The sequence below is a fragment of the Ascochyta rabiei genome, chromosome 11, assembly GCF_004011695.2.
Source record: "Ascochyta rabiei chromosome 11, complete sequence".
Lineage (NCBI taxonomy): Eukaryota > Fungi > Ascomycota > Dothideomycetes > Pleosporales > Didymellaceae > Ascochyta > Ascochyta rabiei.
In genome coordinates this window covers 885458-907974 of record NC_082415.1, presented here as the reverse complement: position 1 = coordinate 907974, position 22517 = coordinate 885458, and the positions used below count along the sequence as shown (strand labels likewise).

The 22517-nt window shown below is 50.7% G+C and overlaps 10 protein-coding genes across 10 annotated transcripts, besides 4 other annotated features; 8 read left to right on the top strand and 2 right to left on the bottom strand.

Annotated features, from left to right (window-relative positions):
* Positions 1-606: 606 nt before the first annotated feature.
* EKO05_0006871 (high affinity glucose transporter) lies at positions 607-2323 on the top strand (the record flags this gene model as incomplete). Its single annotated transcript, XM_038940651.1, has 3 exons — positions 607-698; positions 750-1962; positions 2018-2323. 3 exons carry the CDS (start codon positions 607-609, stop codon positions 2321-2323), a joined length of 1611 nt encoding a protein of 536 aa, XP_038797399.1.
* A 610-nt stretch (positions 2324-2933) lies between these two features.
* On the top strand, positions 2934-3765 carry EKO05_0006870 (uncharacterized protein; the record flags this gene model as incomplete). The annotated part of the gene is made up of 2 exons (XM_038940726.1): positions 2934-2976; positions 3026-3765. 2 exons carry the CDS (start codon positions 2934-2936, stop codon positions 3763-3765), a joined length of 783 nt encoding a protein of 260 aa, XP_038797398.1.
* Positions 3766-4381: 616 nt separating this feature from the next.
* Positions 4382-5553, top strand: EKO05_0006869 (uncharacterized protein; the record flags this gene model as incomplete). The annotated part of the gene is made up of 2 exons (XM_038940764.2): positions 4382-4394; positions 4442-5553. The coding sequence occupies 2 exons, from the start codon at positions 4382-4384 to the stop codon at positions 5551-5553; spliced, it is 1125 nt and encodes a 374-aa protein (XP_038797397.2).
* Positions 5554-6168: 615 nt separating this feature from the next.
* EKO05_0006868 (uncharacterized protein) lies at positions 6169-6957 on the top strand (the record flags this gene model as incomplete). The annotated part of the gene is made up of 1 exon (XM_038946240.1): positions 6169-6957. One exon carries the CDS (start codon positions 6169-6171, stop codon positions 6955-6957), a length of 789 nt encoding a protein of 262 aa, XP_038797396.1.
* A 472-nt stretch (positions 6958-7429) lies between these two features.
* EKO05_0006867 (uncharacterized protein) lies at positions 7430-7954 on the top strand (the record flags this gene model as incomplete). Its single annotated transcript, XM_038946239.2, has 1 exon — positions 7430-7954. One exon carries the CDS (start codon positions 7430-7432, stop codon positions 7952-7954), a length of 525 nt encoding a protein of 174 aa, XP_038797395.2.
* Positions 7955-9136: 1182 nt separating this feature from the next.
* On the top strand, positions 9137-9949 carry EKO05_0006866 (uncharacterized protein; the record flags this gene model as incomplete). Its single annotated transcript, XM_038946238.1, has 1 exon — positions 9137-9949. The coding sequence occupies one exon, from the start codon at positions 9137-9139 to the stop codon at positions 9947-9949; it is 813 nt and encodes a 270-aa protein (XP_038797394.1).
* Positions 9950-12342: 2393 nt separating this feature from the next.
* EKO05_0006865 (uncharacterized protein) lies at positions 12343-12561 on the top strand (the record flags this gene model as incomplete). Its single annotated transcript, XM_059636904.1, has 1 exon — positions 12343-12561. The coding sequence occupies one exon, from the start codon at positions 12343-12345 to the stop codon at positions 12559-12561; it is 219 nt and encodes a 72-aa protein (XP_059492887.1).
* A 616-nt stretch (positions 12562-13177) lies between these two features.
* On the bottom strand, positions 13178-14500 carry EKO05_0006864 (uncharacterized protein; the record flags this gene model as incomplete). Its single annotated transcript, XM_038946237.1, has 1 exon — positions 13178-14500. One exon carries the CDS (start codon positions 14498-14500, stop codon positions 13178-13180), a length of 1323 nt encoding a protein of 440 aa, XP_038797392.1.
* Positions 14501-15743: 1243 nt separating this feature from the next.
* Positions 15744-15938, top strand: EKO05_0006863 (uncharacterized protein; the record flags this gene model as incomplete). The annotated part of the gene is made up of 1 exon (XM_059636903.1): positions 15744-15938. The coding sequence occupies one exon, from the start codon at positions 15744-15746 to the stop codon at positions 15936-15938; it is 195 nt and encodes a 64-aa protein (XP_059492886.1).
* A 2834-nt stretch (positions 15939-18772) lies between these two features.
* On the bottom strand, positions 18773-20485 carry EKO05_0006862 (uncharacterized protein; the record flags this gene model as incomplete). The annotated part of the gene is made up of 2 exons (XM_038940655.1): positions 18773-20338; positions 20390-20485. 2 exons carry the CDS (start codon positions 20483-20485, stop codon positions 18773-18775), a joined length of 1662 nt encoding a protein of 553 aa, XP_038797391.1.
* Positions 20486-21073: 588 nt separating this feature from the next.
* Positions 21074-21302: a dispersed repeat.
* A 705-nt stretch (positions 21303-22007) lies between these two features.
* Positions 22008-22063: a tandem repeat.
* A 109-nt stretch (positions 22064-22172) lies between these two features.
* Positions 22173-22400: a dispersed repeat.
* Positions 22216-22517: part of a mobile genetic element that runs on past the window's edge.

Genomic DNA, 22517 nt, shown 5'->3' with positions numbered 1-22517 from the left:
GAGAAATGTGGGTGTCTGGGGAGTGGTCTGGAGAGCTGGAGAGGCTTTTGCGGAGGTGCACGTGTGAACGACTGCACGTTGAAAAATTGAAAAATGCGGACGGTTCGTCCACTACGAAGAGATCTGCATTTACATCACTGCCTCAATGTTCGATATGCAGCAAAGCCGTTTCCGTGGCTTGCTGCCCAGCCGTTGTGTCGGTCCCGTTGCCTTCCCTCACGACTCGCACACCAAGCATCGCTGGCCCCCGACCGTGTCAGAGCTTGTTCCTTGAGCTTACCGCCACTAAACTCCACCAACATTCGCCAATTAACACATCTCACTTCGGAGACTAGGCTACAGTAGGAAATATATCAGCTCTTTTCCGATCAGTGAAATGCTCATACGCTTTACCTGGCACAGTGAATGGCCCGTTGCGGGGCTGCCATGAGCTCCCACGTTGCTCGCCTGACCTTGCTTGCCTGCGGAGGCTCTTTGCGGGTCCCCCGAGGGGAGAAAATGAAGAACATATAAGTCCACTTTTGCTCCTTTCAGTCTGATCACTGCGTCCCAACTTCTCGGGTTCCTTCTTGCACCTTCCTCGAGAACGGTCAAAAGTCAGCCAAGATGTATCAAATTGGCAACATCTACGGCATTACTGCCATTGCAGTTATTGGTGGTGGTTTGTTTGGCTTCGACATCTCTTCTATGAGTGCTATGTAAGTTAACGTTCACTGGTTTTTCCGGAGTGAAAGCTGATTCAGCCACAGCCTGCCCACCCAACAATACCGATGCTTCTTCAATCAGGGCCCTAACGGTCCGGAATACTCAGGGGACCCAAACGAGAAATGCTCAGGTCCTAGTCCTAACGTACAGGGTGGAATCACAGCCGCCATGCCCGGTGGCTCTTTTCTTGGCGCTCTCATCTCCGGTTACCTCACGGACAGGCTCGGTCGTCGCCGTGCCATTCAGATCGGTTGTCTCATCTGGGTTATCGGTTCTATCATCTCTTGCGCAGCTCAGAATATCGGCATGCTCATCGTCGGCCGATTCATCAACGGCCTCTCTGTCGGTATCTGCTCGGCCCAGGTTCCCGTCTATGTCTCCGAACTGGCTCCTCCCTCCAAACGCGGAAGAGTAGTTGGCAGTCAGCAGTGGGCTATTACGTGGGGAATCCTTATCATGTACTACATCTCCTACGGGTGCACATTCCTTAAGGGAGAGAAGGCTTTCCGCGTTCCATGGGGAATCCAGATGCTTCCTGCTGTTATTCTCGCCATTGGTCTCCTATTTCTCCCTGAGTCACCCAGGTGGCTTGCTCGCAAGGACCGTTGGGAAGAATGCCACCAGGTCTTGACCCTTGTGCACGGCCAGGGAGATCCCAACTCGCCGTTTGTTTCCCTTGAAATGGCCGAGATCAAGCAGATGATCGATTTCGAGAGGCAGAACGCCGATGTTTCCGTCACAGAGCTGTTCAAACCTCGCATGCTCAATCGCCTCCACATCGGTATCTTTACGCAGATCTGGTCTCAGCTAACGGGCATGAACGTAATGATGTACTACATTACATATGTCTTTGGAATGGCAGGCCTCACTGGTAATATTGGACTGATTGCTTCCTCCATTCAGTATGTCATCAATGTCCTCATGACTATCCCTGCTCTGATATGGATGGACCGCTGGGGTCGTCGTCCCATGTTCGTAATCGGTGCTGTCCTTATGATGATCTGGATGTTTGCAAACGCTGGGCTCATGGCCTCATACGGATCCCCCGCTCCTCCCGGTGGTCTCGACAACATCGCCGAGCAGTCTTGGCAAATACACGGTGCGCCTGCCAACGCTGTCATTGCTTGCACATACCTCTTTGTTGCATCCTATGCACCTACTTGGGGCCCTGCGTCCTGGGTATACCCCCCGGAGTTGTTCCCTCTCCGCGTGCGTGGCAAGGCTGTTGCTCTCACCACGTCCTCTAACTGGATCTTCGTAAGTCGTCTCACTTTTATATTCCACAGTTTGGAAGATAAACTGACCAAATCAGAACTTTGCCCTTTCGTACTTCGTGCCACCCGCATTCGTTAACATCCAGTGGAAAGTCTACATCATTTTCGGTGTCTTCTGCGCAGCTATGGCTGTGCATACCTTTTTCATGTTCCCCGAGACGGCTGGAAAGACGCTTGAAGACATCGAGGAGATGTTTTTGGATGGTGTTCCTGCCTGGAAGACTAAGGTTGACTACAGCAATTCTCGCCGTGCTGAGCAGGGTGTTGTTGACCCGGAGAAGATCGGTGGCTTTGACCACAGCTCGATCAAGATGGAGAACGCTGATGTTCAGACTAAGGCTTAGGTGTTTCACAAAACCTAAGGCGGGGATGCTGCATGGCTTTTAAAACAACAGGACTCTCTACTATACCCAGATCAACATCGCCCAGGTGATGCTACTCAAGCTTAACATCAATTTTAATGATCAATTTTACGGAACAAAGAGCAGAAGCGTCTATGTTTCAAATGATCCATCTTGTTATCTGTTTGACACATCTGCATTTCCATAACCATGATAGTCGAGTGAGAGTTGACCGGGTTCCGGCGACACGAATCGATAGGCCTCCTACGTCTTTGGTTGCGACAACATCAACACCCTTAAATCCATGAACATAACACCGAGAAAGACGATTTCTTACGAAGCGCAAAGCCACAGCTCTTGACCGGATACTTGAAGCAGCTCACCGAGCCCCAGGACGTAGGAATGCCGGACTTAGGCTGCCTATGTCCGGAGTTTCTTCCACCCGTCGTATCTTGCGGTATGCGCCACTATGATGGAAGCCATATTTCTTATTGTACACATTTCATTCATGCAGCTATAAAGCGAGACGTTGTGTCCCTGTCTTCCAGATTCATCGACATCTGAAGCACTCCCGATCCTTCGGACTCAGGTCCCACGCAAACCCAAGCCCAGGATGCCTTCTCTTACTGCGGAATCCCAGATCATCCTTATCACAGGTAGTTCCGGTATTATAAATCCAGACATTGCACGCACTGATATGACCAGGTTCCAATAGCGGCATTGGTTTTGACACTGCTACACTGCTTGCCTCTGTCTCTGTCGGCAACCACGTCATTGTTGGATCTCGTAGTACCACAAAGGGCGAAGCAGCACTCAAGCATATCAAAGACAGAAGTCCTAAAGGCTCGGTCAGTCTTGTCCAAATCGACGCAGACAGCGACGCGTCCATCACCACCGCAGTACATCGCATCGAGCAAGAATTTGGTCGTCTCGACGTTCTTATCAACAATGCCGGAATCTGCAAAGAGACTTATGACGGCCAATGGCCCTCTCGTAATGACCTACGCGCAGAGTTTGAGACCAATGTTTTTGGTCCCACCATCCTGAGTGCAGCACTCCTTCCTCTCCTAAGACAGTCCAAGTCTCCCAAGATCATCAATATCTCGTCCGGTCTCGGCAGCATCACTCGTTGCTCTGCTGAGCCAGACAGGAGTTCAGCAGGCACCATCGTCCGAGTGCCTGGCTACCGTATGAGCAAGTCCGCGCTGAACATGCTCACTGCGTATCAGTACCAGCAGCTCAGGGGCGAGGGCTTCAAAATCTGGAGCTATTGCCCTGGATTCGTCATCACAGATATTGGCAGTGATAGAGAGGCACGAAAGAGTATGCAAGGGTGCGAGAGCTCAGAGACGAGCGCGCAAGGAATTCTGGAAATCCTGGAGGGCCAAAGGGACGAAGAAGTTGGCCAGTTTCTACAAAGATATGGGAAGCAATATGATTGGTAGACGGCTCTCTTCGCGATCGAAATCATGCTTCGCAAAACAATTGATCGATGTTGCATATAGTAAAGATTGCTTTTCAAATCTTCGTTTAACCAAGGTTGGGGGCTATAATAGCGGCTTCACTACGGTACCGGTACCACGCTTTTCCTGTCACAGCTCACCCACCCACTCCCTCGTCATCCACCACTATCTTCTCCTGCATCTTCTGTGGAGACTCGCTGCAGTTTTCTATGAATGACACGTGTTGGGGCTTGTAATGTCGGACTTCTTCATCAAGCCGGTTTTGTAGGGTGTGGGCTGCCAGGTACCGCCCTGAGAGCCAATGAACAGACGTCTTTAATGCATGTGGTTCGTTAGCTTCCGAGGCATGCGTAAACGACTCTACCTGTCAAGCTCTAGTACGCGGAATTGCTATCAAGCTGAGCATGGGTTGGGCCATATATAAGGCACGCTTCTTGCTGATTGCTGCTGTGCTTTGTGTGTGAAGTTACAGCATTGTTCTTCCACGATTCGAGGCAAGAAGAGCAGGTAGCATGTTTGGTCAATCAGTAAGCATATTCAGCCCTGCAGCATGTTGTCGAAGCCCACATATTAAAAAGAACAGGGGCTTACGAGCTTCATGCTCATTGCACGTAAGGATGCCGAGATCAGCTGTGATGGCGAAATTGACTTCGGGTAGAGAGCGCAATCGTCGCAAGTAAGACGACAAACTCAGATGTTCGCATAAACCACATTCAGGTCATTGGAACGCACAACTCTTATCACCGGGAGGTATCTCTCGCGGAACGTGCGGTGTTCGAGAAGTATATTCCTTCTCCAGAAGACTACTATTACTCCCACACGACACTTCCAATCCAGCTGGAGCACCAGTCTGTTCGCTCACTCGAGCTTGACTTGCACTCTGATGAGAAGGGCGGACTTTACTACCCTCCCTTGGTCTGGACATTGTCCAATCTTACGAACGCCACTACTCCGTACGATGGTTCTGTATTGCAGAAGCCTGGCATCAAGGTCTTTCATGTGACAGATTTCGACCCCGACGCCGTATGTCACACCTTCGTAGATTGCCTAACTCAGCTTAAGAGCTGGTCGGACACAAATAAGAACCACGTGCCTATCATCATCGATCTCGAACTTAAGACCGATGCACCTGCTTGCGCAGCTGGCGGCGTTTGCCCTGGCGAGGCCACGAATTGGACACTATCTCGCCTCCTCAACGTCGATGCAGAAATTCTCTCGGTCTTTCCTAAGAAGCAACTCATCAGGCCCGATGATGTCCGTCAAGGCAATCTGACACTGGAACAAAGTGTGCTGCAGAAGGGATGGCCTCTCCTCAACGACGCCCGTGGCCGCTTCATGTTCTTCTTCGACAACGACCCGAAGCCCACTGATTCCAATTCTCCCCGCGAGCTGTACAAATCCGGTGGTCACGAATCCCTCCAGAACCGCACCGTGTTCACCAATTCTCTCGAGGGTTCGTCGGACGGTGCAGTCATCAAGCACAATGAGCCGCGTGGCAATGACACAGCTGAGATTCAGCGCTTGGTGAAGAAGGGCTATATCGTTCGTACGCGAAGTGATGTGCCGCTCGACACCATCCTCAACAGGACCACAGAGATGCGCGACTCCGCATTTGCATCTGGTGCGCATATAGTCAGCACTGACTTTCCATCATGGGGCATGAGTGCGAGGTGGGGATGGGACTACGTGTCTCAACTGAAGGATGGCAGGGTCGCAAGGTGTAACCCAGTCAACGCGCCTAAGGGCTGTAAGGATAGCAAGCTCGAGTAAGGCTTGCAGAAGAGACTGGATAGATAATACATCTTCAAGTCCGTAGCTTGTTGTAGTATTGGATCAAGAGAGAACCCCGAATTCCGAGATGTGGAATTTTTCCAAGCCCGAATTTTCAATTTCAAACCTTTGCAGAAGGTGGCTCAACGAACAAGAGGGCGAGGCGCCGAAGCGGGACTTTACGTCGTAATGTGTGTAACAGGGAAGAAGATGCATCCGAACTTCGGAGTTGCGCACCGGAGCAAATGTTGCGAAACACATTATTGAGATTCAGTCCAAAAAAAGGTTACCATCATGGGCTTACCCATGAGGAACGATTGGTAGCATTCGCGTGGGAAGCCCACGCCCTCAAACATTGGTTCGATCAACGAACACGAACCATGGGCAAAATGTAATTTTCTCGGTAACATATTTGGTTCGACGAGTTCTTGATGGGAAGAGCCAATAATTGTTTTTTTTTCAAGGGTACATAATCTTCGTTCTATGTTACTGCCATCTCAGACTGTTGTCACCTATCTTCCACTGCAGGCCGAAGCTACATTGAACAAAATCACCACCCTCAGAATCACTAACACCATACAAGTTCACTTCTAAAACTTCTAATCATACATCACAATGTCTTCCTTCGAAGCTGACTGCTCTTTTGTCGATGCCGAGGATTGGCTAGTCATTCAGGTCCCATGGTATTTCCTCTCGCCACCAGACAGCAGCTGCCCGATCTGCAGAGAGGACTCATTTGGCATCATCGTCAAAACAATCTGCGGTCACGTCTTTCATGGTCAGTGTCTACTGGGATGGTTTCAAAGTCTCAGCCCTACAGCCGACTACACCAACTACGATTGCACCTGTCCGATGTGTCGCAAAGTTCTAGCTACAGTCTTTCGTTCCCACGACGAAGCTGAGCAGTATTCTGAGGAGCAGGACGAGTTATCAGAGGGTGTGGGCGACGAAGAGGAATCAACAAACCTAGTCGAAACATCAAGCAACTACAACGACCGTGAAGAGACAGATCATCTGGCTCAAACCTTACGGGGCGAGGCCGAACAAGAACTGCAGCATCGACAACTCCAGCTGAACGATTTCCTAGACCTAATTCATGAGGATGAAGAATCACTCAAGCCACCACTAGCCATGTACGGCGGCTGCCTGTCTCTCGAAGGTGGTACCCATCGGGATACGGAAGAGTATAATTGGTCCTCCACTTCGGGCTCCTTCATACCAACACGACTGCTACTATCACACGAGCAAACCAACGAAGAAGAAGAGTTCCAAAGACTACGACGCATGTATTGCATAAGATTGCAGATAAACGATGCTAGAGAGAAGATTAAGAAGCTGACTGCTATGCTCGGAAATCCGGACGTGCAAGTTTCAGCTGGCCAGGGTTCTTCTGGCTGGTTCTGACGGAGCAGTATTACGTGCCTCTGCCCTGTTCATCGAATTGAATAGGCGTAATAGAAAGGTTCGCAACCCCTCAAACAGTACTGCTGGAGGCTTTCAGTGTGATTGTTATTGCCTTTTAAATTGAAGAGAGGTAGCTGAAGCCGTGTAACGTCTGTTTAGGTTGCAGATAGATTGGAGAATAGCATGGAATACCTCCTATATTATGAAAGACTGCTGGCTTAAAGCCAAAATTTTCTGTAACGCGAGATTCAGTCATGCTTAGTTCGTTATTGCAACCATTAGTGTGGTGTAGGGTTAACAAATCTTGAAGTTCGCAGACTCACACCATAACGCTCCGAGCTGTTCCGAGTTACCACCCGCCGAGCAAACCCGAGCTCCCGAATCTTCCCCTTTTGCCACACGCCAATCAGCAAGTTTGCAGCGTTAATGCACAAATTAGGGCCATGACAGCCTTGGTCGAGCAAAAAATGCAATGCTTTGTACAAGCTTTGGATGTTTTCGTCTTGGCGCCCTTCAACGCATACATGTTGTTCTTGAAGTCACTCGGCGATGGCTCGGTATGAATATTGTTGGGATGACAGATTGTCCGACTTTTCTGCTGTGCAAGTATAAAGCTGGGAGGTGGCTTGCTACAAGCATACTTTTGGTAAACAAGCTTCTCAGGCGACCACTCACTACACGCTTTGTCAATCGCTCAGCCGTTACAGCCATCTTGCCCACCAGCAACACTACTGGAAACCCGAAGCATCACCACTCAGCCTCACTGTCAACAATGTCGACTCCATCACCGTCTTCCTCTCGTAGCTCTTCCATCACTATGTCCGGAGAGCAGACCCACCAGGCCACTCAGCAGTCTCACGGATTCATATCGGCGCTCAAGAAGCCATTCCAGGGCTGGTCGAAGGAGCTCCTGCGAGCTCGCGATGACGACGACGATGATTACAACTTTGCGAGCGGCATGCGCCGCGGCGCCCACCTGTACCGCAACGACGCCTAAGGAGGATAAGAGAGGCTATCATCGGCGGATCGCCTTAGCCAAAGCGAATGTTCAGGCTAAAGAACGAAAGTACCCAAGTCTGGAAAAATGAAACAGGACTAGGAAGAAGGAGGTTGAGATAGTGCATGGGACTCGCGAGAGTGATGTGCAGCGAAACCGGAAGAGAGGTCTTGTGTTTGGACACATGAGTGATACTGGAGTTGTCGAAGTTTTGACTTTTGTACTTTGATACCCATCTTTTATTTTCAATCGATATTTTACCGTATTTGTTCTGCTCCTACGCGTTGTGCATGCTTGCTGTTCTGATCGTATAGCTGCAGCCATGTAGATGATAAGTGACTCAACTTCACAGCGTTGTATTCAAGCTTTCGGTGTCACTGGAAACTTAGGTTTCTGTGTTCGCGATTGAAGGAAGCACGGTGCTGCAGCTGATGTTCACGCTGACGTCATGTCATTAGCGTAACAGCAAACTTAGGAGGCACTCTGCGAAGCTGTTGAAATCTCATCCTGCCTTCTCGGCTCGGTGCGAATTTGCTGCATCGTTCAGTCCTCCTTCCCAGATTTCTGCTGTTACAAACACTAAAGATTAACGCTCGTCAGTCTCTATATTGATCGTTGCATGCTGCGCGCGATCGTTGCTTTTCATTCATTCACCTTTCATTGGATGTCGCACCGTCATATTCGTCTCTCAGTGATTTGTTTGTTTCCTTAGACTGGTACAAGGGTTCTCAGGTTGCCTTCTTCCAGCCGTATCTTTGTATCAGGCCCCCATGGCTGTGCTATTTGCGTCTTACCGACAGGTGGGCTTGAGAGGCAGCACCCAATTAAGAGGTTGTTCCTGTACCAAGAACATGGAGTGGAAACACAAACGACGGTTTACAAATGCTCTAGTCCAAATCAGGGTAATACTACGCTGTTTTGGCTGCTGACTCTGCCAACTTCCCCGTATTCGCAGCCTTTGGCGGCCTGTGCGGCTGTCGCCTGCAAGATGCGCTGGATAGTTGTGCGCTTTTCGCCTAGCCACTGGATAAGAATGTCATGATCTGCCAATCTGTTCGAACTGGCTTATACCTTCTGCTGATCTATCACGATGATCTGCTTCTTATGCTGATCGGCAGCTGATTCTGTTCTTTCCTCAAAACCCTAAAGGTCGACACAAAACTCGACGCCTGGAATTGAGCCATGTCCATATTCCTCCAGGTCACTCTGCTTGTGTCGGTAGTTGCGGCTCAACTAACTACTTCCATATGGCTGCCCGGGGCTGCGAACGCGAATCAGAGTTTTGTCGGATCGGTGGTCACGCAGCTGGGCGATCGCACCACCCTCTCGGTGGGCTTCGACGGAGATGCCATCTTGACTGAATACTATGGCACCGGGCCCGGTTATGTGACGGTCGGCGGTACCACCTACATGGCTTATCAGGCAACTGCCACCGACCCTGGCAGTGACTTCTCGGTCACTGTGGATCTTGCGTGTTCGCGGGAGAACGGAAAAGCGGCTCCAACTTGCACCATGACTACGCGGAATTCAGTATTGGACAGCAGCCTCGACAGTTTTTCTTGTACCACCCTCGGGGATAGCTCCACGAGCACATATGTAGTGACTGACACTCTTCGGTCCAGCATTAGCGATGGACTGCCGGTAACCAGAACTATCGCGGAGACTGTGACTAACGGTTGCACCAAATACGTCGGTCCCAGCGTGTTACCACAAACTACCACAACGATGAGTGGCGATGAGCAGTACTTTATCAACAACTACAAGCTCATCATCACAGCTGGAACAGAGAAGCTCAGTGCCTCGGCGGCCGTGACCCCCATTGAGAGTGGCGCACATTCGACAATATCATTAGTGAACTCTACTGCTAGAAGCTCTGGAACTGCTCAGGCTACTGGTGCAGCTGCGCCGAAGCCGTATATGGCGCCCGTTTTGGCTGGTTTGGGAACTGCCGTGATACTTTTTGTCCAACATGACTTTACTTATATCAAGGTTTAAATTCAACGAATGGGTTTTGTGTACAAAATTTACTTCCCAGACGATATTCTTTCATCATCAGCATCGAACAAGACATGGACATTATGGGATCTACTATCATTGATCGTTTGTTTGCTCGCTGGTTCCAGAGTAACGATCGTTTGATTTCACTACATGTACAGCTGTCCATGCCTTTGTCTTTTGTTTGTGATGGCTGCGCCACTAGTCTCACTTTCACAATGCAGGAGCAGTAAGCCGAGCGTGCCATCGCCTTTGCCTACAAAATCATCCGCCCGCCTCGAATCTGCGTTCAATATTCCAACCTTTTCAGAAACAGACATACAACGAGACGATTGATACGTTCCGATACAACCACCTCTATAGCACCTACCACGTTGCAAATATGATGACACCCTACTTTGACCCACTCGGTGAGACAGAGCCACATACCACGCGCTATACACTGACAGTATTCTGTCCACCACGACCACCACATCGCTGGGTACCGGCCATTTTCGGGCGGCCAGGTCCTTCAAAGAGTTTCAACGTTGGTCCCTCGTACACCATACGTCCATCTGACTACAATCCCGCAAACCCCAACTATGACTGCTTCGAGCTGCGCCACCTCCGCGACATGGCTACGAAGACTGTTGAAATCACGAGCATGGGATTTCCGAGAGAGTTACGATGTGAACATCTGGACAGGAGGCACGAGTGTACTCAGGGGTGCTATGTGCTCGAGAAAGGCGGGCGCGTGAGGAGGTGGAGCTGTGAGGCGAAGAATTGCGAGGGTCATGTGTATTGTGGTCATGTCTTCAAGGACAAGAACGGAGTAGCTTGCTTTGGCAAAAAAGGTGCTAGGATGGTGTGCATCGAGCGCTGAAATTTGCAGTTGATTAAGTGGGTGTGTTTCCTCGAAAGTAAGACTGTTCCAGCTTGCTTGCTCGATAACCTATTTCAAACTAGAGGTAAATGTGTGCTAACCGTCTGAGGTTACAATCGCTGTTGATGTTTCGGTTCATCCGAAGGAGTCCAGTAGTTTTAGGTATGCTAGTTTCATTGTTTCCTTTGCTGATAGCACAAAAGACGGGACACACAAATATCGATTTTGGTCACATTGTTCACAACCACACAGCGCGACATGCACTACTACGACATAATGAATTCTACCATAGCTCATCAAAAACTTCGTGTCAATCCTTCCGTAGAAGCCCAAACATCCTACAGCCCACCTAGTACACGTACTCCAGCGATGCATCTTCACGGCACCCAATATCTATGTTCACGAATGAAGAACGTTAACTCTAAATTCGTTACAAAAAAGAAGGAAACCGCTGAGATGTTCACGTTGACAGCACTCGTAGCACCAGTTTCAATGGATTTCTTCCCAACATTCCGAGCTGACGAGCTCCACACGCTAAAGGAAAGTACCTGCTTTCATATAGAAGCTGACAAGATCCCGGAGGACATCCGCTGCTTCTGTCTACATGGAGGGCGGTTCTGCTTGACTGCAGATCACTGGGTGCTTGAATACGACCCCTGCAGCCCTTATTGGAAAGGAAAAGATGGACTACCGCAGGAAGGGTCACTGATTCGCTATACTGGTAAGAAGAAGGGTGGACGTAGCGTTGTCATTGGCGAATTTGGGGAGCGTATTTGTTGCGTCGAGGTGGATCGAAAGACAGCGGATGAGCAAGTACGGCTGGCATGCTAACAGATTAGATAGCCTAGATCTGGGAGCAAATTCGAATTGAGAAAACATGACGATAGATTGTACGTGTCTCATGAAAGTGCGCATGTTGACTTAGAGCTATCACGTAGGCACGACTGTGAACAGGTCTGTCCGGCAATGATGCCAGTCGAACGGAATGTCGTAATCATGCAGTCTGTGAATATCTCGTCGCGTCCTTGCTTCGTCTCGTGTCATCCATCAAACGGCGATATCAGGACTATCCTTTGAATTTCCCATGACGCCAATACCCACCTTCCTACATCAGTACACGCGTATCACTTTCCTAATACTCCAAGCCCCCTCCACCTTGGTTTAGCTCCCGATGCGTAATAGAATGAGATTCGTAGGTGCGATCCGTTAAACGTCATGTCAACAAAGCGACCTGCATCGGCTCGCTCTGCGACAGCGCCGATGTGGGGGAAGCGGATCCGAAGTGAGCTTGTGATGATGCAGGGCGGTAACTAGATGCCTGAGAGTAAGCAGTCCGTTGATACTGATGTTGCCATACCGTATGAACTCGTTGTGAAAACGAGAGCCCTTTCGCAGAAGCTTCGATGGCATATATATGGTAACATAGTCCACGCTTCAAAAGTATCATCACAGCATCCGATATCTTATATCTTCACCCTTCAACTACAATTCTCGCACTCTCCAACTCGTAACATCATCCCAACAACAAACAATGGCCGGCAACGAAAACCCTGGTAACTTTGCCAACCGTCCCAAGGAGGAGTATGTCGAACAAAGGATACGTGTTCCCAAATCGGCACTGACGACAGGAAAGGGTCCAGAACACTGCCTCCAAGGGTGGCCAGGCATCTCACAATGGCGGCTTTGCATCGATGGACGCCGACAAGCAACGCAATCTCGCATCTCAGGGAGTAAAGGTTTCGTCCGGTAGCTTCGAGCCGGGCTCTGGGAAGGCAAAGGAGGCCGGTTGCAAGGGCGGATAGTCCTTTAAAGGATGTGCATCTCACAACGTAAGGATCTTGCAAATGTGCATACTTGGTAAATTATACCACCTTGAGTCCTGGCTATGTTAGTAAATGGAGAATTTCAAGAAGATACGTTGCGTAAGTATGGATTGTGACGAAATCGTTGCACAAGAGACCGTGAGAACAGGATGGTAGTGATGTAAGTTTGGATTGTGTCATAGCAATGTTGCTTTGCCGGTATGATTGTAAAACAAGTTTTCCCTCACAGCCATGCCCAACCACCCGTAAGATAATGAGAGACATGATCAACGTATACAGTAATGCACCCCAAAGGAAACACAAGCCTTTCTCCCCTGCGTCAAGCGAAAAAATATCGAGCTGCAGGGCAAGCGCACCTGCAGGTCGTGTCACCACCCATTCGAAGTGTGACAAATGCAAAAAAGTGACCGGTGCTTGGGTGCGATTGTGCGACCACCTGACCTCGTAAAAGAAATGAAAGGGACCAAAGCCCAGAATGTGTGAACGAGTAAGTTGGAAGAATAGAAGGGGTATGTGGCATAAAGCATCGTTCCACGTCAGCATCTAGCTGAACATGTTGCAGTCCATGTCTTTGATGGGGTACTCGCCGTCGCCCTCGACGACACCACAGGGCTCGTTCCAGCCGATTTCAAATGTGTCAGAGTCAGGGACGTTCATCTTGGCGTTAGCTGCACATGCGGCATCGACGGTGTAATACGAGACGACCATTGAAGGGGCAGAGTTCCAGGCGCAAGCATCGGCACGCTTTTTGATGGCATCGCGGCGGGCCATGCGAAGAGCCTTGCGTTCTGTGAGGCCTCGCTTCTGAGGTGAGCAACCGCTGGAAGCCTTGCAGACGCAGGAAGCATCGGCGCGGTCAGACCTCAAAGTGATCTTGCACTTGTGCTCGTCGATCATCTTGTACTTGACAGTCTGGTGGCGGTGCGAGTTCCAGCGGCCAGGGCGCCCGGACCACTTGTCTTCGGTCTCTTCGTTGTCAGACTCCTCATTGTCATTGTTAGAATCCTCTTCGTCAGAAGAATCATCTGAGTCCTCGGAGTCATCGGTCTCTTCAGAACTGTCTTCGGATGGGGCATCGTAGGATGGCTCTTCGGTAGACTCCTCATCACCAGGCTGGGTTGGTGAAGCAGAGGCAGTAGGGTAGGAAGGATAGCCAGCGGCACGAGTTGAGGTTGGCACAGGTGGTGCTGCCGAGTACTGATCGTTTTCATCCGGCTGAGTGGGCTGGTATGCTGAGCTGGAAGGAGAATTGGGCTTAGTCGCTGAGACGGACGGCTTCGCAGGGTTGGTAGGAGTTGTGTTGCCAGAGCCTTCGCCAATCTGTACAGCGGCACAATTCATGAACGATTCGTGTTCGCGATTCAACCAAATCCATGCGAATAGGGCCTTGCCCTCAGGCATACCAGTGGGGACTTTGAAATCGAATGTCTGCACCTCAGGGGAGCCATCCTTACCACGAAGAGGGCAGTTGCCGTTGTAGGAGGCCGCGACCTTCCAGGTTTCTCCGCGGTCAGTCGAGAAGCCGACCTGGCAGGAGCCACCGTAGTGAGTTCCACCAGGAGCATCAGCAGTATAGGTGTGGTCAGAAAGCTGGAAGTAGGCATCCTGGCCAGGCTGCCAGGTGACTTGAGCATCCTCGGTATCGAAGAGGTCAAGATGGCCGCGACATACGCCGGGGCTAGGAGCAGTGGGTTGACCTTCGCTATCACAGCAACCGAGAGGGAAGTTGAGTTCCGGGTCGACGCTTGAGTCGGTGGAAGCTTTGTTGGCCTCCTTGACACCACCCAGCGGTCCAGGGTACCAGAGCGACATGTGTGCTTGTGCTGCGCCAGCCAGGGCGAGCAAAGAGATAGCGTTTGAGTACATCGTGGGTATGTCGTTTCAAAGGAGTGAAGCCGTAGAGCGTTCTGTGGATATCAAATGAAGGGCTGAGGGAGGGGGTTAAGTAGAGCACAAGTCGGACAACGTTGTGTAGTGATGATGACGGGGTCTTGTCAGTTGACACTGTTCAAAAACGTGAACACTGTTCGTGAAGCCTAGGATGGTCCTGAAGCAGCAACAAGGGCGCTCGAATTGGAAAGGGATAAAAAGAAGAAAGACGGTCCAGCGCTTTCGATCCAAAAGGAGTGAATGTAGAAGGAATGTCGACGAAGGCTTGCTTGTCACGGGAGTTGATGTGTCACTGAGAGTGATGCTTCTTCCACAAGAGGCGGCATCTGGCTTTTTAACCCGCTCTCAAATGACCCTCGATGGTTTTACCAAGGCGCCCGGTGGACTCAGCTGCGCTTCCGCTCCGGTAGGATGAGATTCACGCCTGGAGGCCGTTGTGCGACCCGCATGCCGTAAACTTGCCGCGGGAATGCTTTCCCCTGGCAGATTTTAGCCAATGCCGTTTAGTGTGTGCATTTTCCTGCAGGTCACCGATGTTTCACCGTGGCGGCTCGAGGTGGTCTTGCCCGAGAGCGTTGGTCTGGTCAAGACTCTCGCCAGCCAAGCACCGAAGAAACATCAACGCGCAGTGTTTCACACGATTCTCCGTAGGGACTAGCGCGGCGCTTCTCTGCCAGGAAAGCCGACAGTGGGGAATTGTCTTTGCGCGTATTCGCATATCTGCTGAACAATCAGAGAGTGGACACGAGGGTCTGTTTGATCACCAGCAAATTTGATGTTGTCCCTGAACATCGCTGCCCTTTGTGATCTTCCGGTTGTGGCTGCGGAGAGGACGTCCTTCCGTCGTCCTTCAAAAGCCGTGCCGCCGGCACCTTATCGATTGAATGATTCGCTTAAATGTTTCCCACGTGCGTTGACAACCCCTACCGAGTCAACCTTGTCTCCACACCGTCATCCTTCGAGTTGCTGATCGCATCAGAGCCCAAAAGACCTACCAGCTTGGTCTCAGTGCGCATCAACGTATCGGTCGTACAGTCCCCATCTGTCTTACCCGGTACCTGAGACTCCACAATGCTGACATGTCGAGGTTAGAATTGCCACCCTTGGATACGTAAATGACACATGTCCGTTCCGAAGCCCGGACGACTGCAGTACGTTCTCCCACATATATGCAGGGGCGCGACTGCGCAGACAGCTGTGTTCAAAGTCGTCCGTGAATATGGGTCGCAGCAGCAAGGCGCGCAAGCGATTCTCCTCATTGACTAATGCCGCAGGATACGAGGACCTGGCCTTGAAGCAGCCTGAGGACATCGCCCTTCTTGTCCTGTGCCAGGCTTGCTGGACGGCTGCCTTGGGTCGAGATGCAGCTGCAAGGTGTCGGAAAGCTGCATCCACGAGCGACTTGCCCGAGTGATTCGGTCACCCCCCTAACTTGGAGCACATTGCTTTGAAGACGCCCTGCATCCAGGCCATTCTTTCCCATTAACCTCATTTCAGGCGTTTGCCATCGTGCCCTTAATCACGGCATCTATCGCACCCAGGTGTGGCTCATCTTAACAGGACGCTTATGAAATGACGTCTCGCCCTCACATCTCAGCCTAGCCATCCACAAGCGCAGACCGTCGAACTCAGAGTCGCGCTGAAGCAGCTGGTCACACTTGCCAAGGGAGCAACCGCTCTGCGTTTCACCTGTCCCAGCGCACATCTCGTCTATTGGATGTGTACAGATCACGGCTCGCCTAAACCTGTGACAAGCATCGTTAACCTTGCGGCTGCTCCCCCACATGATCCCCGTCCTTCATTTCAATTTCGCAGAATGGCCGTTGGCGATCTGGATTCTCGTTTGACAAGTGTCTTCCCACGAACGTGCATGTTGATAAAGACCGGGTAATGCAGATCGAGACCCTTTTATTAGGGTGAGTGTACTGGAAGAGCAGAGCGGATGTAGCTAATGCAGTTCCACAAACCAAAGTCAGTCCTACAGACACATCGCACCCACATAAGCATTTCTCTGTGCGAAGCCTTCCAGTATAGAAATTACTGTTCTTGTTCGTTTAGAGTAGGCGTCTAAAGTGATCACTATGGCAGCCGCGCTCTAGGGCGGGCTAAAAGATCCGCCATGGCGGCTATAACGGGTTTGCTCGGTACTACCAATTCCGGATTCCTTCAATAGAGTATACTCTCTCGCTTTTCACAGCTGCTGTCATTGGCAACGACGGTCATATTAGTCACGAATTTGTCCTTCCGAATTCCTAGGTGTCCAGCTTGGTGATGAAGAAGCCTACATCTAGCTCTTTCTTAACTTCTTTGTCGTTGCTTGGGTCTTAAGGTTTGCAATAGCTCCACACACTACAACAATCTTCCGTCAGCGTTGATACAAGCAATCACAAAGAATCTTTTAACCCCCCAGCAGTCCTTCAGCTGACTGCTGCTAGTTCCTGGAGATAGGCCCCGGTTGAATGAATGTCACCATAGACTACATCTCTTAGCATCTAGGAACTACGATAGTCTTACGTGTCTTTACACCCCTTTGGCACATCAACGGGGTTGCACCTCGCAACATCGTTTCCACGAACGACTGGCGAATGTTTCGCTTGTGTTTCTCTCCATGTCGAATCGTTCTTGCTCTGAAGCTTGTATACCTTTCAAATTCAACAATGTCAATCTTGTAATCCTGTACGCTCTTCCGCAAGCAGTGGTCTCACGACCAAGGTATTTTTGTTGTAGACCCAGCAACGCTACTTGCTTTATGATCCATCTCGAGCTTTGATCGAAGTATAACGTACTGCGGAGTTCACCTCTAGGATCGGAAGATTGAGCTGAATCGTCAAATTTTCGCCCGAGGAAAGAAAACCTCCAGGCGCCTACGAACGGCGCTGCCAAGCCTGGGTGAGAGAAGTCGCTCTACTGCTCAGCCTTATTCAGCTTACTACGAATGTCTTCTTTATTTTCCTCCACCTCCAGGCATCTTTAGACTGTTGTTCTTCCGCCTACGTGCAATGTCTACCACCGTGTCAGCGCTCAGCAACATCCCACCCGTCTTTTCAGAGCTCATTCGACTGGAAGAACCGCCTCTACACAACCCAGAGTCTTAACCTTTGGTTGAACCAGCTAGAAACATCACACTAAAAGGCATCCATCATGGTTTGGTATCATGCGTACCTCGGCTTTACAAATGGTCTCAAGGCAGTGACTTCTTTCAACGCCCAAGTAGGCAAGCCGAAACACATCAATCCGAGTTCTTAGAGGTTCGACAAGCCACTACTTGCCCTGTAGGCGAACGTGGAACGCTTCTTCAGATTCAGACCCTGGACAACAGCAAATGAAATACCGAGTAACTACGTACTGCTCAAGAAAGACTACATCCACGACATCTAACTCTGTGTAAAAGCAGGTAAGGTGCAGCGCTGTCTAGAAAGCATCGTATAGAACTGTCCCACTTGTTAGGGATCTCGTTAATAATACAACCGTGGCTCTATCTAGAGCGGAGGAGCTTGAGGCAAGAGCGTTCAATACATGTAGAGGAGGGCCCAGTCACTAGACAGCTCCTCCACCGTCACCAAATACTTGTCCCAAGCTGTAATCTCTGATAAAGTGTTTCCGTCCTGTGTTCTCTACATAATTCAAGGTGTGTGGGGTTTCATCGGGGTTCCCAAGGTTGTGACGGTCTCAGCAACCTTTGTAGCCGTCGTGTTGATGGCACTGTTTAAGTGCCTACCAAAACACAACTCCTGGACGACCAAGCTCAAACACGACGTCGCTGGTTTCTCACTTTGCAAAGACGCGAGGTATACCGACACCACAGCGTTTTAGGAGATATGTGCGATAGTGAGAGGGGGCTAGGGTGGCTCGGAACAGTAGTTAAGCGGCACAGTGCGTATGGGTTAGTCACTGGCGGAGGTGCACTACGGCACCGCAGAAACTAGCACGAAACAGATAGCATTACTGTTTAGACTACATATAAAGACATTACTATCGCCATTCTCTTTGGCATCAACCTGCAAGCCTTGATGCCAGCCATTAGTTTTCATGACTGTTACACCACCACCTTTGAATTTCCCCGTCGAGAACTGAAAATATTGCATGGCCAGACCATGTCCCCAAGAATCGAAGCCTTGTGAAAGGAGTGTGTATGTATGCGGTCCGTCTATGCTAACCGCGCCGTAGTCACTACATGGGGTCATGAAATGGTATTGAGTATCAAAGGAATGCGAAGAATATTAGGACCGAACAGCCAAAAGTGCGAGTTTATGCCAGCACGGCAAAAGCGACAGCTCCAGCGAGGAAAGCGCCGAAGGCCTTATTGGAGCTCGCGGCACCAGTGAACTCCGGGGGAGCAGAAGCGGTGGCAGAAGGGCTCGAGGGAGCCGGGCTAGACTTGCTGGGAACGGGCACAGGAGATGAAGCAGGGTAGGTTTGCGCAGGAGGAGCAGGAGGAGGCGCGGGCTTGCTGCTGGGCGCTGGGACCGGCGAGGAAGCAGGGTAGCTTGAGGCGGGAGGCGCAGGAGGAGGCGCGGGCTTGCTGCTGGGTGCTGGGACCGGCGAGGAAGCAGGGTAGCTTGAGGCTGGAGGCGCAGGAGGAGGCGCGGGCTTGCTGCTGGGTGCTGGGACCGGCGAGGAAGCAGGGTAGCTTGAGGCTGGAGGCGCAGGAGGAGGCGCGGGCTTGCTGCTGGGCGCGACAGGAGTCGACGCAGGAGGAGCAGGGTGGGTCGAAGCAGGAGGCGCAGGAGCAGGCTTGGACTCGCTCGACGGCTTGGGGGGCACAGGGTAAGCTGTGGTGGGCTTAGGAGGAGGAGGAGTCCTGGAGTCCGATGGGCAAGGTGTGGTGGTGTTGTAGTAGACGGTAGTGGTCACCTTAGGAGGAGCGGGAGGGTAGTAGGCGCTGCTCTTAGGGGGAACGGGTGTGTAGTAGGTGGATGACTCAGGGCAAGGAGTCGTTGTGGGCTTGGGAGGAGGCACGGGAACGTAGCCAGTAGACTTAGGAGGCACCAGGTGGTAGTCAGACGACTTAGGAGGAATAGGGTAGTAGCCTGGTGAGCTAGGAGCAGGGGGGTAGTGCATGCCGTCCGAAGTCTTGGGGGGAGGTGGGTGAGGGTAGTACTGCGAGCTACTCTCAGGGCAAGGAGTGCTGGTCTCCTTGGGAGGCGCAGGAGGATAGACCGTGGTGGGCTTGGGAGGAGGCACGGGAACGTAGCCAGTAGACTTAGGAGGCACCAGGTGGTAGTCAGACGACTTAGGAGGAATAGGGTAGTAGCCTGGTGAGCTAGGAGCAGGGGGGTAGTGCATGCCGTCCGAAGTCTTGGGGGGAGGTGGGTGAGGGTAGTACTGCGAGCTACTCTCAGGGCAAGGAGTGCTGGTCTCCTTGGGAGGCGCAGGAGGATAGACCGTGGTGGGCTTGGGAGGAGGCACGGGAACGTAGCCAGTAGACTTAGGAGGTACCGGGTAATAGTCAGACGACTTGGGAGGGACTGGGTAGTAGTCAGAGGACTTAGGAGGATACGGGTAGTAGTCTGACGACTTAGAAGATGGATGGGGGTAGTCGGTCGACACTTCATGGTAGGGAGTAGTAGACGGCTTGTCCTCAGAAGTTGGCTTCGGAGTGTAACCGGGATAGGGTTTGTAGTCCGAAGTGGGCTCGGGAGTAGAAGAAGGGTAACCCTCAGAGTACGTCGGGTAAGGTGTGTAGTGCTTGTCTTCAGACGACGATGACGACGATGTCTGAGGGATCGGGGGGTACCACCCAGCCTCCGATGACTTGGCAGTGTAGTGCTGACCATCTGAAGAAGTAGGATAAAGACGTCTCTGGTGAGCAGCCTACATTAATTAACATTTGGTCTTAGCACTTAAAGACGAATTAGTACTTACAGGAGTGGTAGGATCATGTTTGTGCTTCTTGTACTCCGCGAATGGGGCAGCAGAGACTGCACCCATAAGGGCCATCAGCGCGATAGTGACCTTCATTATTATTCCAGTGATGATTGGTCGAGTGCTCGAACGACAGAAGCACGGGTGATGAGCGAAAGTGAATGTGCAACCGTAGCGTGCGAGTTGCAGCTGTTGGAGAACGACTTTAATGGGTGATAGGGAACAGGTGAATGTTGAGTGGGGGAGGCCATCATAAAATGCTTCCTCTGGAGGAGCCACTACATAGTAAACACTCTACCAGCCATCTGAGGCTCCAAGCGTGAACGACAGCTAGGGTTGCACACGCTAAGTGCAAGAGGAGAAAGCTCCGACATCGTCTCTTGAAAACCGGGCTGGTGATGCTGATGGTGACCTGCATCTCCGTAAGAGTGGGTCTCATGGTATGTGGGTGAGAGCACGCCCGCCCGAAAACGCAACCGCAATGCAGCCGAGCGTGCGATACAATAGGCCGCTTGCCCTAGCAACTCGTGAACGGCGCCCTTGACAAAGCCAGTCATCGAGCCAGAAAGTATCAGCGTGCATGCAGACGTTAGGGGATGCTGGTATGTGCTGAGATGTGGTGAGATGTAAGCCTCTCAGCGGACCTCTGATGCTCGCCAGCTCGCAAAACCGACAAGGCTGATACTATGGTTGCTGGCATAAGTAGTGTAGGTGGGGAAGCACGACAGGGGTGTTCGGCTGTATTTTTCAGATGAATTGTATTGTATTACTCAGTATCTTGCATTGTGATGGTGCCACGTAGATGCTTCTAGAGGCAGGTGAACATTTTGTTATAAACGGAAACAGGGGGGGTTTGATGTAATCTAATCAATAGAGCCATTCCGGGTCATCCGCAGAACACCCTGGTTATGCCAACTAAGATTGCATGCACATCTTGCTCTGCACCATGGGATACAGGTTTACCCTCTCGTAATCGCGTACCCTTATAAGGCGCTCGCACCGTGGTTGCTGGCATCGATTTCAGTGGGAACAAACAGGTGGTATCCCTTCTCCTCAACTAGTCTAGGCTCCATCAGTAAGTGCCCTTATCAAAACCTTGGGTCGCCAAACCATGATGCAATGGCAACCAAATTAGCGTGCGCTGCCGTGCCTGAACCGACGGCTTTCGCCAGCCTCGAGAAGCTTAGTTTCTATCAATAGCAGCACCTCAGCAAAGAGGCCGATCCGGTGGGCAGGATTCTTCGCCCTGCGCGCTCGATATTCCTTGAGAGGTATCGCGCCTCCGTAACATTGCGGAGGTAATTGATAACACTCCGCTAAGGGTGCTCTTACGCTCACGAGGCGCCTTTGGCCAAGTGCATCAGGAAAGCCTCTCAATCATCAAGCGCCTTTCGCTGGGGAAGCAGGCTGGTTACTATCGCGATGGCGGGGCAGTAGCGCTGATGTATGGTGGGAAGCCGTTGGCTGCGGCGCAAGGAGGATACCGCATCAACAGTTGAACATGGGCTGTTCTAGGCTCCTTTAGGACAAACCTCCGAGCCAGTCAGGTAACAATTAGGTAACAGTGCGGGTCTCTGCATATGCTAAGATATTAGAGTCTTATTAGAATGCGTCTTTTTAGTAAATTAGTACTATAGTAATATTAATAATCCCTATTAAAGCTTATTTTTAATACCTTATAATGTTTAAAGCTCTCTATTAACTTCTATGTAACCTACTAGTTGCCTAAAACCTACTAGTATTAGCTAATTATTAATTCTTTAGCTAAGGCTCCTCCATCTACTACTATTACCTAGTACTCTGTTAAGTTAGTAGTAAGTTAATTATAAATTGCTTAACGTACTCCACGGGCGAGTCGGACACACAGGCGAGTCGGACACTCAAATTCACACCAAAAATCACAATTCTTACACCTTAATATCTCTACAACCACACAATAAAATTGTCTAGAAATTTAAAATCTATGCTGCATCTATATAAAAATAAAGAGTCTAGAAGCACTAAGCTCTATTATAGATACACATAGAGGTATTTAAAAGTACGCTAAAATAATCCCTGTATTTTATATCTTACTTACTAACTTCTACATTAATAGGAGGAAAGCTAAGCGCTTCTATAGTCTTTATCT